Source organism: Watersipora subatra, chromosome 1 (assembly GCF_963576615.1).
Source record: "Watersipora subatra chromosome 1, tzWatSuba1.1, whole genome shotgun sequence".
In the NCBI taxonomy this organism is placed as follows: Eukaryota; Metazoa; Bryozoa; class Gymnolaemata; order Cheilostomatida; family Watersiporidae; genus Watersipora; species Watersipora subatra.
The window spans coordinates 31386747-31407190 of record NC_088708.1 but is presented as its reverse complement, the minus strand read 5'-3'; the positions used below and the strand labels follow the sequence as shown (position 1 = coordinate 31407190).

Here is a 20444-nt window from a genome sequence, read left to right as displayed (position 1 = left end):
TTGCTACATATGAGCTATAGGTCTAATCCTTTTATAAACCTTGTCAATAATTGCTACATATGAGCTATAGGTCTAATCCTTTTATAAACCTTGTCAATAATTGCTACATATGAGCTATAGGTCTAATCCTTTTATAAACCTTATCAATAATTGCTACATATGAGCTATAGGTCTAATCCTTTTATAAACCTTGTCAATAATTGCTACATATGAGCTATAGGTCTAATCCTTTTATAAACCTTGTCAATAATTGCTACATATGAGCTATAGGTCTAATCCTTTTATAAACCTTATCAATAATTGCTACATATGAGCTATAGGTCTAATCCTTTTATAAACCTTGTCAATAATTGCTACATATGAGCTATAGGTCTAATCCTTTTATAAACCTTATCAATAATTGCTACATATGAGCTATAGGTCTAATCCTTTTATAAACCTTATCAATAATTGCTACATATGAGCTATAGGTCTAATCCTTTTATAAACCTTATCAATAATTGCTACATATGAGCTATAGGTCTAATCCTTTTATAAACCTTATCAATAATTGCTACATATGAGCTATAGGTCTAATCCTTTTATAAACCTTGTCAATAATTGCTACATATGAGCTATAGGTCTAATCCTTTTATAAACCTTATCAATAATTGCTACATATGAGCTATAGGTCTAATCCTTTTATAAACCTTGTCAATAATTGCTACATATGAGCTATAGGTCTAATCCTTTTATAAACCTTATCAATAATTGCTACATATGAGCTATAGGTCTAATCCTTTTATAAACCTTGTCAATAATTGCTACATATGAGCTATAGGTCTAATCCTTTTATAAACCTAATCAATAATTGCTACATATGAGCTATAGGTCTAATCCTTTTATAAACCTTGTCAATAATTGCTACATATGAGCTATAGGTCTAATCCTTTTATAAACCTTGTCAATAATTGCTACATATGAGCTATAGGTCTAATCCTTTTATAAACCTTATCAATAATTGCTACATATGAGCTATAGGTCTAATCCTTTTATAAACCTTGTCAATAATTGCTACATATGAGCTATAGGTCTAATCCTTTTATAAACCTTGTCAATAATTGCTACATATGAGCTATAGGTCTAATCCTTTTATAAACCTTATCAATAATTGCTACATATGAGCTATAGGTCTAATCCTTTTATAAACCTTATCAATAATTGCTACATATGAGCTATAGGTCTAATCCTTTTATAAACCTTATCAATAATTGCTACATATGAGCTATAGGTCTAATCCTTTTATAAACCTTATCAATAATTGCTACATATGAGCTATAGGTCTAATCCTTTTATAAACCTTATCAATAATTGCTACATATGAGCTATAGGTCTAATCCTTTTATAAACCTTATCAATAATTGCTACATATGAGCTATAGGTCTAATCCTTTTATAAACCTTATCAATAATTGCTACATATGAGCTATAGGTCTAATCCTTTTATAAACCTTATCAATAATTGCTACATATGAGCTATAGGTCTAATCCTTTTATAAACCTTATCAATAATTGCTACATATGAGCTATAGGTCTAATCCTTTTATAAACCTTATCAATAATTGCTACATATGAGCTATAGGTCTAATCCTTTTATAAACCTTATCAATAATTGCTACATATGAGCTATAGGTCTAATCCTTTTATAAACCTTATCAATAATTGCTACATATGAGCTATAGGTCTAATCCTTTTATAAACCTTATCAATAATTGCTACATATGAGCTATAGGTCTAATCCTTTTATAAACCTTATCAATAATTGCTACATATGAGCTATAGGTCTAATCCTTTTATAAACCTTATCAATAATTGCTACATATGAGCTATAGGTCTAATCCTTTTATAAACCTTGTCAATAATTGCTACATATGAGCTATAGGTCTAATCCTTTTATAAACCTTGTCAATAATTGCTACATATGAGCTATAGGTCTAATCCTTTTATAAACCTTATCAATAATTGCTACATATGAGCTATAGGTCTAATCCTTTTATAAACCTTGTCAATAATTGCTACATATGAGCTATAGGTCTAATCCTTTTATAAACCTTGTCAATAATTGCTACATATGAGCTATAGGTCTAATCCTTTTATAAACCTTATCAATAATTGCTACATATGAGCTCGAATCCTGTATAAAGCAATCTTTTATTTTCAAGCCGTGTAGCCATGATTTCATACAGACAAACGGACAGGACACAGTTCTAATTATAGTAGACCATAGCTGTATTGCCCGGCGTTGCCCAGGTAATAAAAAGTCTTTGGTAAGAAAATTGATTTGTTTTTAACATATAACAACATTTGCCATTCTAACTTTCAAACTACATATCATGAGAAAAGTGTTTTGTGTAATTGAAACAAATTAGGAGAGAAAATAAAAACAACTGTAAAGATTTTAAAACTTTGTCAAGCAACTTTTAAACTTCATATCATGACGAAAATGTTTTGTGCAGGTCAAATAAATTAAAAAAAAATAAAATGACTATAAAAAGGTTTAGATGTAAATGTGAAATAATTAGCAAGTAATAGCTAAATTAAGTCGGTTTTGCTCCGATTACAATAAAAGATGATTCGGTAATAATACAATTAATACGAAATGAAAACGAAATGAAAATCCTGAATGTGTAGAATTAATAATAACAATTTTTGCATAGAAGTGTGTGTGTATAAAAAAGGTTACTGTTCCACCAGAAGCTCCCATCAAAACTTTGAATACGACGATACTGGTGTCTTTCGACATTGGTACAAATGTAAAAATGAGATATCGAACTGTCTTTATCTGAACTGTGAGCGAATGTAGAGGCTCTTTCCATGGAGACGATATAATTGTCCGCGTGAGAAGGATTGGCCTTGACCCCAGATATAGTAATTGAACCTTATGAAAAATATTTCTTAGCTGGGGCATTGTAACGCGTGGCCGCATCGGTAAAACAATCAGCGTGCACTATAGTTATAGTCGGAGTGACAGACAGACATACTTTGAGGAAAAAAAATATTTGTAACTAATCAATATGAGATGTTTATTAGAAAAAATGTGCTCTGTTACAAAACATGTTTTTTCAATTGCAAAAGGGTTAAAGCTATTCCACCCTCTTATACCATATCAAGCCACCTTACAGTGCTATTGCGCTCTTTTGGAATGTTTCAACAGTCATAAAAGCCTCTGATGCAGCTGTTCATATCACTATGACAATGAATCATGTTACTATGGCAATGAATCATATCACTATGACAATGAATCATATCACTATGACAATGAATCATAGCACTATGACATTGAATCATATTACTATGACAATGAATCATATCACTATGACAATGAATCATAGCACTATGACAATGAATCATATTACTATGACAATGAATCATATCACTATGACAATGAATCATATTACTATGACAATGAATCGTATCACTATGACAATGAATCATAACACTATGACAATGATACATATCACTATGACAATGAATCATATTACTATGACAATGAATCATATCACTATGACAATGAATCATATCACTATGACAATTAATCATATCACTATGACAACGAATCATATCATTATGACAACGAATCATATTACTATGACAATGAATCATATCACTATGGCAATGAATCATATCATTATGACAATGAATCATATCACTATGACAATGAATCATATCACTATGACAATGAATCATATTGTAGGAACTAATAGTAAAAATTTCCTACTTCAGTGAACTTTAAAGGTTGACTTGCAACAAAATTCACATTACGTTTATTTGGTATCAAAAGATTCACCATGTCTTACTCTGCTGTGTTGTAAGTGCAAAATGTGTGGAAATGTGATTACAAGCTCTTGAAAGCTCAAAAACGAACAGTTAATCGCAGCCATCACAAAAGCGCCGTAGGTTGAAATCCCTCTCCAAAACGGCTCAAATGGGACGTAGTTGAACACGATGTGCTTCTGTTTATACTTTCATGCAACCTCATTCATCAAAATATTTTCAAAAATATACTTCACACATTCAATAGAACCATGTCTATTGTCCTTACACGTCTATTTCATCATCATTGTAATGCTGTCACTTTGAGCACTAACATCTCAAAACCTAGCCTAAAAATTAGTTTAATTTTTTAACCTTGGCTCGAGGAAGTGGATATCAGCCTCTGTTAAACACGAGGAGCCTGTTGATCACCTGTGATAGTTGAAAAAGGCTGCAGAAATTGTTCGCGCCATTTGGCAGGAAGTCTGGGTCACACGATCAGATTACGACTAGATGATTAGACCAGGCTGAAATGAAACTGTAAAGTAGCGAGTGTCTATACTTGATAAGGGCTTTCCGGTAAAACCCAAAGTGTTTGTCATTAACTAGTACTATGAGACGTTCTATATTGAGCCATTTATTGGCCTTTCAATTCACAAAGTTAACATCACGTGTTAAAACAATAACCACGTCGAGTTGGATACGTCATCGGAGTAAAGAGATTCCAACCTACGGCGTTTTTGTGATGGCTACGATTAACCGTTCGTTTTTGAGCTTTTAAGAGCTTTTAATCACATTTCCACATATTTTGCACCTACAACACAACAGAGTAAGACATGCTGAACTTTTAGATACTGAATCACTGTAATGTGAATTTTGTTGCAAGTCAACTTTCAAGTGTGACTAAATACAGATTTTGTTATGTAGGCTTAGCAGGGTTAAAATGTGTAGTTGTTATCCAGTGGATGTATGATCACGCAAATGGTAAGATGTGGAAGCAACTCAAGATTTAATTTCTGCGAATTTTTGAAGAAAAATTAGTCATTTTTGAATATTATAGAATGTTTTTGGCCGTATCCCTCTTACCCCCTCTGAGGCTGATATCATCTGTGCTTGCATTTGCAGCATTATATAACAGCATACAATAGTCGTCTTTAGATTAGTCATTTTATTAAAATGATAGTTTCTGCTTATTTTTTCCAATTCTTGTGCAGTTTAATATGACAGCATATTTCGTTTAGTAAAAATTCTGCTCTACGAAGTTCTGCTCATTGTATGATATGTGCTCATTGCAGAGCTGTGATCCTCTCATTTGCTGGCAGCCTACGACATGGTCTCATACCTAATCTCCATGGTGAGGGCGTGCATGCCAGGTACAACTGTCGAGATGCTGTCTGGTGGTGGATGCAGGCTATACAAGACTATTGTCACCTGGCCCCAGATGGCATCCAGATATTGCGGGATGATGTACTACGTATCTACCCTACAGATGATAGCAAACCGTACTGTGAAGGGTCGACGGTGAGTATTTTTGCAATATTATTCAGCTTGGTTTTGGTACATCGATCTAGGGTTATGTATTTTGTATTTTTTTGCAATTGAGACATGTATGTCTGCTTTGTTTGAAAAAAAGAGGTTACCCGTTTCCATTAAGGAGCTGCAAGAGCAGATAACTTCCAATGTTACTTTTGTGAGTAACAGGCAGCTCAATATTTACAGCTTATATTTATAGTTATTGTTATGTATTATTACCATGGAAACAATTATGCTTAGGTACAACCTCTCATGCAAGTAATGCAAGAGGTCATGCAGAGGCACGCTGACGGCATACAATTTCGTGAACGGAATGCTGGGTCAGCTATTGATGAGCACATGGCCGATGAAGGTTTCAATATAGTTGCTGGAATTGATTGGAACACAGGCTTTGTGTATGGAGGTAACGCTAGCAACTGTGGGACTTGGATGGACAAGATGGGCTCTAGTAAACGGGCTGGTAATAAGGGCAAGCCAGCTACTCCCAGGTATGCTGTAGTGCCAGCAATGATTTCTTATACTACCTGCTGTAGTCATCTACTCTCAGGTATGCTGTAGTGACAGCAATGATCTCTTATACTACCTGCTGTTGTCATCTACTCTTAGGTACTGTAGTGACAGCAATGATCTTTTATACTACCTGCTGTAGTCATCTACTCCCAGGTATGCTGTAGTGACAGCAATGATCTCTTATGTTACCTGCTGTAGTCATCTACTCTTAGGTATGCTGTAGTGACAGCAATGATATCTTATACTACCTGCTGTAGTCATCTACTTTAAAGTATGCTGCAGTGCCAGCAATTATCTCTTATATTACCTGCTGTAGCCACAACAATGATCCTCCATGTGAATATACCTGCTGCTGCAGCTGCTGAGCTTTTTAACATAGCAATAAGTTTTTCTATTGGTGGCAAGTATGCAGTTTAAATTCTCCATATACCAGTGTTATCATTTGAGACATTGATCCAAAAGCCTATTTTTAATTGCCAGCCATGAAGGCTGATGCCACATTTATTCCTACATTGCGATAAGGTGTGAAGGACATAGGATTCGCCACACAACCATTAGTTTATTATAAAAAACTGCTAAATAGTTGCTTCGTATCTTATAAAAGACTTTGATATGTTGAAAATGAATGTTTATTGAGTGTGTTTGTATTGATAAATTATCATTTGTTTAAAATATGATAAAAAATTGTGAGGCCATCTTTATTTTTCCAGTTTGTATCATCTCACATTGGCTAGTTGTCATGTCAGTAAATCATTAATTTCTCAGTTCCTCTTTTGACTTGTTCAACAAGAAGCAAATGAGGAGTCGTTTACTCGTTGCAGATTTCTATTCATAGCCCTCATTTTGCCCTTTGTTTGATATGTGCACTGCTTCAGGCTAGCAATAAGTGGCTAGTGTTAGCGGTGTACTAGCTGCCTACCGACCTTTGGTTTAGGTTAATCGACTGCCTCAACCTTCGGAGTCTGTGTGGTTTTCTATGAATTACATTTACTACACTGAGAGTTCACTCTTTACTGAACAGTATTTGTTTGCTCTAAAGAAATCAGTCTATACAGGAATGGATCTGCTGTTGAGCTGGTGGGTCTCTGTGCTTCTGCTGTTCGATGGTTGGCTGACCTTCACAAGGCTAAATCTTACGAGTATGAAGGTGTGGCTGCTAAGAGGAAAGGTTTGTGTACTAGCTTGGCTCGCAATCATCCTGCACGAGTTACTCTCTCAAAAATTTGATAAGTTGGCTGTCTGTCTTCATTTTTACCTTACTATGAGTAGCCTTGAAAGCTCTCCACGCATTTGAATAGTAACTGAGGTACTACTAGCTATATTTCAAATAGCTTAAGAGAAACAAGCTGTAGAAAACTGCTTTACATCTGGTCGATGTTAACAAAAGAAGAAATAATTAGCTATTATTCATGTACACATATATATGTGGATATAGTTGTGCAATAGCTAAGTATAATGAAGGGCTAGTGGGCTCAGGTTACTGGGCTATTTCTATAGTGATTGTGTGAAAATAACCCCAATTTTTTTTTAACAAACATATAGTCCGAGTGTTATGAATTAGACTATGTCACGGTTTTCTGTAAAGAAGCATCTTTATTTGACTAGCGATATTTACATGTAGTGAATCTTTCATGTCTTTGGCTACTGTCATGAAGACGCCAGTTAATATTTGTTTCCTGTTGTTTTCATTTTATTGTAAGTAATATGATAGCCGCATGTCCTCAAAGCGTTTCCCTTATCTATTTATATTCATCTGAGTTTATATCAATCTTTTAGAAATTTTTCTAAATTTGTTTCATTATTCTTTTTTTAAGTTTTGGGTATCAACCAAAAGCTGCTTTGTATGGTGCCTTACAGTGCCTCGCGTTGCGCGTTCACAACTCGAGTTGTACAACTCGAGTTGCCATGTTGTACAACTCGGCCTGGATTTTTGATGAACTCGAGTTGTGCAACTCGAGTTGTACAACTCGAGTTCCAAACTCGGCTTAGTATAATTCGCTATTAGCTTTAGTTTTACAGTACATACAATTTAATTTCTAGTAGCTAACGGGTGCCTATTGATGTACCATTGTTAATATAACCAGATCTACGGTTATGCTACCGTAATACCGATAAATTGCACCTTACTTTTGAAAAGTCGTGTTGCGTGTTCACAACTCGAGTTGTGCAACTCGAGTTGTACAACTTGAGTTGTGAACGTGCAACGCGAGGCACTGTAAGGCGCTATAGCTTTGAGACATCTGATGTGCAGTAAGGCTCTTTTATTATACACTAACATCTCAAGGTCTTGTTAGTGTTTATTTATATAGGTTTACGATTAATTGTATTGCTACCTAAATAGTGTTTATGTTTAATTGTATTGCTACCTGAATAGTGTTTATATCTAATTGTATTGCTACCTGAATAGTGTTTATATCTAATTGTATTGCTACCTGAATAGTGTTTATATTTAATTGTATCGCTACCTGAATAGTGTTTATATCTAATTATATCGCTACCTGAATAGTGTTTATATCTAATTGTATCGCTACCTGACTAGTGTTTATATCTAATTGTATCGCTACCTGAATAGTGTTTATATCTAATTGTATCGCTACCTGAATAGTGTTTATATCTAATTGTATCGCTACCTGAATAGTGTTTATATCTAATTGTATCATTACCTGACTAGTGTTTATATCTAATTGTATCGCTACCTGAATAGTGTTTATATCTAATTGTATCGCTACCTGACTAGTGTTTATATCTAATTGTATCGCTACCTGAATAGTGTTTATATCTAATTGTATTGCTACCTGAATAGTGTTTATATCTAATTGTATCGCTACCTGACTAGTGTTTATATCTAATTGTATCGCTACCTGAATAGTGTTTATATCTAATTGTATCGCTACCTGAATAGTGTTTATATCTAATTGTATCGCTACCTGAATAGTGTTTATATCTAATTGTATCGCTACCTGAATAGTGTTTATATTTAATTGTATTGCTCCCTGAATAGTGTTTATATCTAATTGTATTGCTACCTGAATAGTATTTATATCTAATTGTATTGCTACCTGAATAGTGTTTATATTTAATTGTATTGCTACCTGAATAGTGTTTATATTTAATTGTATTGCTACCTGAATAGTGTTTGTATTTAATTGTATCGCTACCTGAATAGTGTTTATATCTAATTGTATTGCTACCTGAATAGTGTTTATATCTAATTGTATCGCTACCCGAATAGTGTTTATATCTAATTGTATCGCTACCTGAAAGTATTTATATCTAATTGTATTGCTACCTGAATAGTGTTTATATTTAATTGTATTGCTACCTGAATAGTGTTTATATTTAATTGTATTGCTACCTGAATAGTGTTTATATCTAATTGAATTGCTGAATATTTTCCTCCTAGGACTTCAGCTTGTTAATACATGAAATATCAAAGCAATAGTATTCATTTTAGTGGTTTGAATTGTTTTTAACTTTTTATAAAGGTAACTATAAAGCGGAGTGTGTTCTCAATATTTTCTCTACATAAAAAAGGTTTGTCTAACTTTTGTTTTCTCAAGTTGTGTGATGGTTAAATTAGAGTTTCTACAGATTAAAATGCTTAAATGGCGAGTGTAATATCTTAATCAAAAAATTATTTCAACTTTGTTAAACGTAAAGAAATTGGTTTTGTTTTGCTATAACACTGTTACAGATTTTTCAATAACAAACTTTATTTGTGATGTTCTATATATAAAGCTTTTCCTATTTAAATTTCATGCAATCTCATGTTTTCATAAAGTGGTGTGTTTATGCCTGCGGAGTCCAAAAACAGTGATAGTCAAAACTAGTGCTGGGCATGGGTAGTCATACTCGTTGAACTCGCGGGTTTATCTTCTCTCGAGTATCGGGTAATAGAGATTTCGGGTATTCCGGTCTTTCGGGTTTTGACTTTCGAGTTCGGGTTTTGGTACACGGATCTGTCGGGTACTGTGAACAAAAACTCGGTCTATTGCGCCCTACGCTCTTAGTCTGGGGGCCACAGGGCATTTCTGTGTCATTTTTGCTAAGGAGGCACGACAATGGGGTTTAACGAGTCTTTGATTTAATAGATATAATAAAGCATCTCATACTTTACTTACCATACCTACCGGAGATATTGTAGTCGAGCAGTGATTACTTGTCATTAAAAGGTGAGTAGAAATACATGAATCAAATTTTATTTACGCATTTAGCCAAATCGGCTTCGTAAACAAATCTATGCCTTTTTTAATACGGCCCGTGTTCGCTATCACCGATAACACATAGGTCCTTAGTCTGTTTCCGCTATCGCCTCGTTAGAAACTGCCATCAGCGCTGGTAGTAGCACTGAAAATTTAATAACTCTGTTTAAATTGATTACCACAGCTAGCTATTATGGATTACATAATTCATTATAACCAAGTTTTAATAAGCCAACAAGCCTTACTAACGAAAAAAGCCGATAGTGTAAAGTTTTTTATGAGATTTGGAGCACCATCTACAAAAAGTCAGAGAAGTCCATAGAACATGCTTAAGTATTAAGCTACCATAGACCCTATCTTCTGCCATCTGTTGACACGAAAATGCCCTGTAGCCCCAGACTACCTTGACTGTTTAACAATCCGCCTGTTAACGCTGTGAGTACGAATTTCAGTCGATAAAAGCTGTGAAAAATGATAAATAAATTGAAAAGAAATGTAATTGCTTTGTAAATTTGAAGATATGTCTGTTTAGAAAATTTAAACATAAAATCCATATCAACAAACCCGATACCCGAAAAACCCGTAGGCAAAGAAATACCCGATCCTAGCACTACTAGCTACCCGATACTCGAAAAACCCGAACAGAAGAGGGCGAGTCTAAACCCGTTGGCCAAGAAGTACTCCTGCCCAGCACTAGTCAAAACTGTATGTTCATAAAAAAGTGTATAAAATTATTTACATATTTAGGCTGGTCCCACACACAGCTGGTGACATATGAAATATGGTATGGGCTGATTAAGAGGAACTTTGAATCACATTTCTGGGTGGATGGCACTCACTCCAGCATGTCTGCTGAGCACAAACCTGAGCTCATTAACAAGCGGAATATATACAAAGACTGTGTTGGAGCGTCCCCTAATTGGTCAGACTATCAGCTAAGACCTAACTTTTGTGTCGCTATGGTAGTTGTAAGTATCAGTTTATAGTTGCACTCGCTATACAGTTGGCTTGTGGCTATCATATGATGTGAGCTGGCTCTTGGCTATTTTAGGCACCAGACTTGTTCCTGGCAGAAAATGCAGTTGCAGCTTTAAAGGTGGCAGAAAAGGAGCTGCTCGCTCCCCTCGGCATGAGAACTCTTGATAGAAGGTACTCACAATGTACTGCTATGAAAAGCTTTTCAATAATCACGTAAACACAGCTTGGTTTGCTTGAAGGAATTTTGTCCATGAGGTCATCAAATTTCACACAGTGGTGTTTTTAGCTCCGCTATTCATTACAGCTCAAGTTACAAGCAAAATTTGATCTATAATTAACCTTCTGTTGTAGCCGTTATTCACCTGTTTTAAGTAACATAACATGTTACCTAAAACATCAAACTCTTTGATGTTTTAGGTAACATGTTATGTTGACATTGTGTCTATGCTACATTGTGTCTATGCTACATTGTGTCTATGCTACGTAGTGTCTATGCTACGTGGTATCTATGCTACGTGGTGTCTATGCTACATGGTGTCTATGCTACATGGTGTATCATTCATTTCTTTCAGTGATTGGACTTACTGCGGTGACTACATAAACAGCAATGACTCTACTGACTATAATACATCCAGAGGTTTCAACTACCACAATGGACCTGTGAGTCTAACCACTTCTTATTGTCTATCAATTTATGATTTTGTTGACTTCACCTTAAGTCAGTGCATCATGCACAGGAAGACCTTGAATCTAATCATAATGTAATATGCTCAGATGTAATATGCTCAGATTTAAGGTAATAGCTAAGCTATTTGAAATCCTCAGGTTTTTAACGCAATTTTTAAGTCACTCAAATGGTTATGAGATTTTTACTCATCACACAGATACAAAAACCCCATTTGAGTTAATCGCTAAGTAAATATGCTAAATATGTAAATGTAAGATATCCTAATTAGCGTATTTTTTTATAAGTGAGAAAAATTCATCACCAAATTTTTCTCACTTATCAAAAAACAATGAAAATGACTAACAACATTAGACTAACAACGCCTAGACCAGGCGTAACAAAATACCTCAAATCTAGACAAATACTTTATTACGCCGAGGTCCGACGATTCGTGAAAAGATATACTGCTTTACGTGGTCGATCTTAGTTACCAAAGCCAATGACTCTGTGGTTATCAATAGCGCGCTTGCGCTTAATTTACATCTAGTAAAATTATTAGGATTTATCTTCTCTATTACTATTTTCTAGCTTGAACACATCTCTGTTCAATGATCAACAGAGATACTGTAAATGAAGATGACTCTTCCATGGAATGTAGCTGCTGCTTAGTATACACTATATAAATCATAGGTAATATCTGAGCTTAATTGCACTCATACCTGATGCTTAGTATAAACTATGAAGCAGGTATGAGTGCATATATCTGATATATTTTTCGCGCAGCTGCTGCATAGATATTATTTATTATTTGCTAGTCCAGTACATACCTAAACTGCTACTTTGTATGACCAACTTTATGTTCGTATTTGTTGCAGGAGTGGTTGTGGCCTCTCGGCTATTTTATGAGAGCCAAGCTGAATGTTGCCAGTAGACTGGAAGCCGACAAGCCAGGCACAATGAAGGTGACTGCTAGGTGGATTGAGAATCAGCTTTCCTCGCATCACCTTGCATTGCTCTCCACTGATTGGAGAAGTCTACCAGAGCTGACTAACACTGATGGAAAGGTCTGGTCTCTTACACACAATTTATTTTAGGTTTTGGTGATTTTGGGAGGTTTGTTTTTGTTTTTATCGGTAACAATTGTATTCGTTTCTTTTCGAATAATCTCAAATTACTTTATTACAGATTTGCCAAGATAGCTGTGCAGCACAAGCGTGGAGTGTGGCCTGCTTATTGGACACTCTCTATGACATCACACGTCTTTCCATTTGATCTACTTGTAGAATGTTATTTTTATTACTTTTGTGCACTCCATCTCCAAGTTTGAATCTCTATTGTATTCAAAAAACTAGTTTTAAATGATGATAGAATATATTTTAAATTTTTACCATAATAAATATTACAATATATAAATATTTTGTGTCATAAATAATTGCACATTTAATTCTACACCAAGGAGGGATGAGCCAGGTGAGGAGATGAAGATCTTAGAGATTGCGAGTAGGCACAGACTTGTAAGGGTACTTGTGTTGTTCTGTCATTCAATTCGTAAGACTAGATACGATTGCATTCATAAATCATTGAAAATATTTCTAGAGTTGGTAGCTCTCTGGGGAGCATTATCATAGTCTGCATTGGAGTCGTATTCTACAACATCTTGATCACTCAATAATTCCATCCTATCACCAGTCCTTGCACCACCCTTTTTGCTAGTTGTTCGCTGGGAATGTATAGGGGCTTGTCTGTCTGCTAAAATATAAAGTATACCACTTTTCACTGATAAAGGTTAAGCTGGGTAATTTACTGCCATATCTGTTGCTGTAGGAATAGCTTGTATGTTTTACTTTTATACAAAATACAAATGAAATAGTACACTATTCAGTATTTGATAAACCGGCTGACAAATATATAGAGGATGTCACTAGGCAGTAGACGCTCATACGGCCATACGCAAGAGGCACTGTGGTTGTTTTACCTTGCAGACAAGAAGACTTCAACCGTGTTTACAGAAAAGAGAAAAGTTCAGGTAAATTCATTTAACTTCAGGTAGAGAATTATGAAAGCAAAAAACCAATGGGTATATTTCCATACAGGAGCAACCTCAATGGCTCAAGTTGCAGCCAAGAAACTTAGCATTCATATACTGTAAACAGGTTTTGCTGCAGTACAAGCTGTACACAGCAAGTGTATTAATGCGTTGTGAAACACACAAACCAACCAACGATCTTACTCTTTCTTGTAGAACTACAGCTTTCATAATCATTCCATTCCTTGAGCGGTACGCAAGGCCTATTACCTAATTGTGACCTATTCAGTGTATTCTCCCAGTCTGAGCGCCGCTGGATCCGGGCCTGCTCCCTGCCCATCTGAACTTTTTCTACAACAAATTCTCACGTGAAACCATGAGAATATGGTATGGAGTCTCAGTGTTATAGCACAACACTCCATAGTAAATACAAAAGTCATATTATAGTACTATAGTATAACACTCCATAGTGAATACAAGAGTCATATAGTACTATAGCACAACACTCCATAGTGAATACAAGTCACTTAAGAATTAGAAATGGCATACCAAGTCTAGTGCAAACTGCAAACATTTATAGAAAACTAAGTAAACCTGCTTTAAGGAGAATAAAACTGGTTCAACCAGTCCTAATTAAAGGATATGTTTAAATACAATTATCAATGAGAAGCATTCTTTTTCATTCTTTAGAAATGCATTTGATACTAGCAGAATGACTAATATTGGAAACTGAAAACTTGCAAGCAATCTCTCTCTAATGCAAGGTGGGCATGTTTCAGTAAAGCATACGTATATATCTAACCTACAGAAGCAGCCTTCAGGTAGCGAGTACTATCAGTCTGGTGCGATTACTAAGAAATTCTATCTATTTCAAGGCGAGTTGCACGAGCACCACATGCTTGTATAGCATTTTACATCGTGCATTGGCCTTCAAATGACACTATAAAAATACACTTGTACGTTTCTGTATTTTGTCTGCCTGCTCTCACTATTTTACAGACTAAATGTTTAGGAACTTGTCCTTAAAAGACAACTAGGTATTCTCGAAAAGTTGTATTATCAAAAGTATGTATATTTGTCTAATGAAATTGTGCCACGATTATCTTAATCTATATATATATTTCTCAAAGTCTGTTTTCGGTATGTCCATCTACAGTTATTAAAATCTTGATATTAAAATTTCGCATTTTGATAGATTTGAACTAACAACCAATACATCGACAAAATTCTTATTCAGGTGCTCTACCACTGACCTAAAAAGGTATTCATCAACATGTTTTCATTTACATCATATCCCATGCGCATGCTAATTATTTTAGCATTGCGTCCACGCGTTACGATGCCTCTGTTTAGAAATATTTTGAGACCTAAGTTCATGCGACACGGCGCTTCTTCATTTTTTTTGTTAGGGCTAATTTATTCCATCCCACGATATCGACAATAATTTATTTCGAACATCATATTCGGCGAATTGTGTACTGATTATATACGTTGTTAAAAGATATACGTCGCTGAATTTGCCATGGCGAGTTATCCGCATCCTTTATACAGTATATCCGGTATCCGTTAAAATGAAAACGTTTTGCAATAATAAAATTAATGTTAAAAGTTATTTTAGGTTAACTAAAATACATACTAAAACTTATTTCAAGTATGTGTTTAGTAAAAAAATATTCATTTAAGTTAGATTCAGGGTTTATGCTACACGCCTGTCTCGAAGGTAAAAACTCTCCACGTAGTACATTGAAATGTTATATTATCTTGGGCTTGCCACAAACTGCATAACCACACATAACCTGCACATAACCACAAAATGCACTAAAGTCATTGTAGGTACCAATAGTTACTAAGGTTAACATAGTATTTGGGTACTATTTTTAATGATGATGATTTTTATAAGGAGGTGATTGCATTAAATGATGACTGAGTTTCTATACCACTCTATGTACGTCTATAGCCTACAATATTAGCCTACATGCCAATTTATGCATGCTAACGCTGAAAGGAACTGAAATCATATAATTGTATACCAAATAATATTTGATTGTCATTGCAGTGAAAGAGACTATATTTAGCCATTACTTGCAAATGATTTCCCATTTACATTTAAACCATAACTGTCACGTACAACTTTTATTGTATTCTCTAGGTAAATCAGACACGCCGATTCCGATTTTGTACTCAAAATAAAGATTGGTCCACTAACCTTCAAAGTCATTAAGGCTTTTTAAAGCGTTTCAGTATCCGTCTCGAAAACAACCCAATCAGCATTACAAGCTCCGCACATAAATATGTGACGAAACCTAGCTTTTTCAGGAATGGAAGTTAGGAATGTTTAGTCCGATTTAGAATAATAGAGATGGGTGTCTTAAAACCCATTATTATCTAAATCCAGCCTGTAAAATAATCTCAGTCTCTTATGAAAGGTATATAAACTATTTAAAATTGCTTGTAGCTTGTTACATGATGTTTAAATAGGCTGGCCGCTGAAAAAAATGAGCTCAAAAAGCACGGTTTTATCACAAGCTAGCGTTGTTATCGCGCTTTTTTGAGCTCATTTTTAAATATGCAATGTATAATAGCTTATCTACCTTTCAGAAAAAACTGAGATTATTTTTAAAGCTGAATTTAGATAATAATGGATTTTAAAACACCCATCTCTATTATTCTAAATCGGTCTAAACATCCCTACTTAACTTTCGTTCCTAAAAAGCTAGGTTACGTCACGTATTTATGGGCGAAGCTTGTTGTGCCGATCGTATTGTTTTCTATACCGATATTAAAACGTTGTAAAAAAGCCTTCATTACTCTGAAAGTTAGTTGACCAATCTTTATTTTGAGTACAAAATCGGAATCAGCCTGTCTGATTTACCTAGCAAATACGATAAAAGTTGTACGTGACAGCTATGGTTTAAACACCTTTACATTTTATTTTTTACTTATAATTCATTTTAACGAAACACTTCTTTCAAGTTATGAAATTTTAAATTTACTGTTGTTTGCAAACCTTTACAGTTGTTTTATTTATTTTTAATTTAGTTGTCCTACACAGAACTTGTTCCTCGTGATATAAAGTTTAAAAGTTACAGTTGTTTGACAAACTTTGAAAACCTTTACAGTTGGTTTTATTTTCTCTCTTAATTTTTTCAACTACGCGAAACACTTATCTCATGATATGTAGTTTGAAAGTTAGAATGGCAAATGTTGTTATATGTTAAATACAAATCAATTTTCTGTCCAAAGACTTTTTTATTACCCGGGCAACGCCGAGTAGTACAGCTAATAAATTATATGGTAGGAAACCTTAAGCCACATGCATTTTGCCCTACTAAAGACAACCATACCGCATTATATTCAAGTAGTGAACATTTCACTACACAACTCAAGGACAGTGGTATTACATAGTTCAAATAAAAAAACAAATGCCTACCAGATGTGATTACAAACCATCATTGTTAACAGCTACAGGTGGCCATAATGGTTAAAAAATACTGCTTTACATTAGAGTTGCCTCCTCAATGGTACATCCAAACACAATACCTCTCTGGACATGATTCCGGCCTTCGTCAACTATTTCCTGGGTGATATCATCATCAATGAACTGCTCGAAACCAATGCAGTGAAGGAGTCGCGAGCCCAAGCGCAAGGTGGTTGCGATGCAGAGCAAAACAATAGCGATGGGAAAATATATGTTGAATCCATCAGATATGAATGAGATAACATCCATATGGCCCATAATCTAAAATTGCATTTTGCATTGAATCAGATGGCATACTTTTAACTTTTTTTGGTAAATGTCAAATGTTTTAAGGCATTAGAAATAAATATATATATATAAATATAAAATATAAAAAGGTACGGGAACAAACGTTGTTTATAGTTTCCTGCATACTCTATATCCATAGACTACAATTAAATTAATTGATATCGAAAACGAGGCATTCTGTACATTGCTATCAACTCAAACCTGAGGGACCAAACGCTTTCAAGTCACAAGGTTGTAACAAGATGGGATTCACCCCTTGCCTGTATGCGTGTAACAACGTGACAGCCAAACGCTAGATACTGGACTGGTGGTGTAGTTCCACCAACTTTGCCACAAAATAATATCAGAACCATATACGTATGCCAACTTTTCATGTGTGAACAACTCCCAATTAATTTAAAAGGGCCGACTAAGGCTATAAGGCATATAGTGTTTACTGCTTACAAAAAAGACTAAGTTCCCAACAATAAACCTTTAGTAGCAGTCGCTAAATACAGTTGAAATTCAAGGTTGCTGCATAAGCCATATTAGGTTAATTATCACAAAATGAGAGACCAACCACAAGCTCATCGCCCGGATATAATGCCAAATCACAAACAACCAACACCCTATGACTACCACATACAAAGCCTTCACTCTCAAACTATACAAGACTTTCCATAGATGTGCAAGACTATACATAGATGCAAAAACAATAGTAGGTGATGAACATGGCTGACTATGAAACAAGTTAAGCGGTCCTACCTCAGTATAAGTTGTCTCCTCAACATCTTCTTCTTTGGTCACATGGCTATCAAGCTGTATGAGACAGAGGAAGTTGAGACAGAGTGGGGGAGTGAGTCGACTCAACAACCTGTAGATACATAGCTGTCATTTACAAGCAAAACATAGTCTGCTTTAAATAGTGATGGGCCAGAAAATTGACAAAATTTATAACAAGTATAACAGTATCATTAGAAAAAATATACGTGAGTAATTGAATACCTTTTTACCATTGCAATATACAGATGATAGTGACCGATAGAATGCCTCATCTCTTATAGCACAAAAAACCACTGATTAGTTCAATAGGTCAGCGGTTAGTTCAGTAAGTCAGTGGTTAGTCCAGTAGGTCAGTGGTTAGTCCAGTAGGTCAGGGGTTAGTCCAGTAGGTCAGCGGTTAGTTCAGTAGATCAGTGGTTAGTTCAGTAGGTCAGTGGTTAGTTTAGTAGGTCAGCGGTTAGTTCAGTAGGTCAGTGGTTAGTTCAGTAGGTCAGAGGTTAGTTCAGTAGGTCAGTGGTTAGTTTAGTAGGTCAGCGGTTAGTTCAGTAGGTCAGTGGTTAGTTCAGTAGGTCAGAGGTTAGTTCAGTAGGTCAGAGGTTAGTTCAGTAGGTCAGTGGTTAGTTTAGTAGATCAGTGGCTAGTTTAGTAGGTCAGCGATTAGTTTAGTAGGTCAGTGGTTAGTTTAGTAGATCAGTGGCTAGTTTAGTAGGTCAGCGATTAGTTTAGTAGGTCAGTGGTTAGTTTAGTAGATCAGTGGCTAGTTTAGTAGGTCAGCGATTAGTTCAGTAGGTCAGTGGTTAGTTCAGTAGGTCAGTTGTTAGTTCAATAGGTCAGTTCAGTAAGTCAGTGGTTAGTTTAGTAGGTCAGTGGTTAGTTCAGTAGGTCAGTTGTTAGTTCAGTAGGTCAGTGATTAGTTCAGTAGGTCAGCGGTTAGTTCAGTAGGTCAGTGGTTAGTTCAGTAGGTCAGTGATTAGTTCAGTAGGTCAGTGGTTAGTTCAGTAGGTCAGTGGTTAGTTCAGTAGGTCAGTGGTTAGTTTAGTAGGTCAGAGGTTAGTTCAGTAGGTCAGCGGTTAGTTTAGTAGGTCAGTGGTTAGTTCAGTAGGTCAGTGGTTAGTTCAGTAGGTCAGTGATTAGTTCAGTAGGTCAGTGGTTAGTTCAGTAGGTCAGTGGTTAGTTCAGTAGGTCAGTGGTTAGTTTAGTAGGTCAGAGGTTAGTTCAGTAGGTCAGCGGTTAGTTTAGTAGGTCAGTGGTTAGTTCAGTAGGTCAGTGGTTAGTTCAGTAGGTCAGTTGTTAGTTCAGTAGGTCAGTGGTTAGTTCAGTAGGTCAGTGGTTAGTTCAGTAGGTCAGTGGCTAGTTTAGTAGGTCAGTGGTTAGTTCAGTAGGTCAGTGGTTAGTTCAGTAGGTCAGTGGTGAGTTTAGTAGGTCAGTGGTTAGTTTAGTAGGTCAGTTGTTGGTTCAGTAGGTCAACGATTAGTTCAGTAGGTCAGCGGTTAGTTTAGTAGGTCAGTGGTTAGTTCAGTAGGTCAGTTGTTAGTTCAGTAGGTCAGTGGTTAGTTCAGTAGGTCAGCCGTTTGAGTCACATCAGGACGATTGGTGATGTTATGAAGGGCATCCAACTACAATTGCTCTTGTGTTAAATCTCATGAACTAACGGTAACAATAATTCCTATACCAGGATGAAGAGCATTTGCAGTAGCGACGCGCAACAGGAAAAGTAAAAAAAGTAAAGGATCAGTTTACAATAGCAAGCTTTGAATGCTCGGCTTTTACAATATTTGAGGAACAGCATAATAATCTTTGTTATAATCTATATACATGTATATAAATATCAGTGTTTGCCTTTTTGTTGGTCTTTTAGTTGGCTTTTTTATCTGTTATCCCTGTGTCCAGTTATAGTGATTAAAATCAAGCAAGAAAAATTCACTTCGCAGAAGATTTGATCTCGGTAACTCCAGGTCTGAAAACCAGCGATCTAAACAACTACACTGTGTCGTACAACTGATCGCAGCGATGGATGATTGTGATCCCATTAAAACATTAGATAAAGTACTCACACTTGAAGCGCTTGGGGTTATTAACTAACACAGTTGATCGTTAGGCGTAACGTAACACTCATTAAATTGGTTTCAAACGCGGCTATTGTTTTAGTAAAGATTTAGACTACTAACATAATAAGTGACACTCAAATTCATTTGGTAATTATTTTATT

The 20444-nt window shown here is 35.4% G+C and overlaps 2 protein-coding genes across 7 annotated transcripts in view; one reads left to right on the top strand and one right to left on the bottom strand.

Moving 5' to 3' along the window:
* The window catches only part of LOC137408832 (glycogen debranching enzyme-like), a 57385-nt gene extending 44345 nt beyond the window's left edge, over positions 1-13040 (top strand). The window contains exons 23-30 of the mRNA XM_068095415.1: positions 5087-5312; positions 5565-5812; positions 6890-7002; positions 10784-11004; positions 11088-11185; positions 11587-11674; positions 12557-12745; positions 12867-13040. Coding sequence (XP_067951516.1) covers positions 5087-5312; positions 5565-5812; positions 6890-7002; positions 10784-11004; positions 11088-11185; positions 11587-11674; positions 12557-12745; positions 12867-12953 — 1270 coding nt within the window. The 3' untranslated portion in view covers positions 12954-13040. The remainder of the gene's footprint in view (positions 1-5086; positions 5313-5564; positions 5813-6889; positions 7003-10783; positions 11005-11087; positions 11186-11586; positions 11675-12556; positions 12746-12866) is intronic.
* Positions 13041-13246: 206 nt separating this feature from the next.
* LOC137408790 (G-protein coupled receptor-associated protein LMBRD2-like) overlaps positions 13247-20444 on the bottom strand; it is a 31726-nt gene continuing 24528 nt past the window's right edge. For 3 of the 6 annotated variants that reach the window (XM_068095380.1, XM_068095386.1, XM_068095392.1), the window contains 4 exons: positions 18218-18326; positions 17248-17446; positions 13912-14058; positions 13247-13430 (listed from right to left, as the gene is read on the bottom strand). In XM_068095380.1, coding sequence (XP_067951481.1) covers positions 13252-13430; positions 13912-14058; positions 17248-17446; positions 18218-18326 — 634 coding nt within the window. In that variant the 3' untranslated portion in view covers positions 13247-13251. The remainder of the gene's footprint in view (positions 13431-13911; positions 14059-17247; positions 17447-18217; positions 18327-20444) is intronic. The other 3 variants (XM_068095396.1, XM_068095400.1, XM_068095406.1) reach the window with 3 other exon arrangements.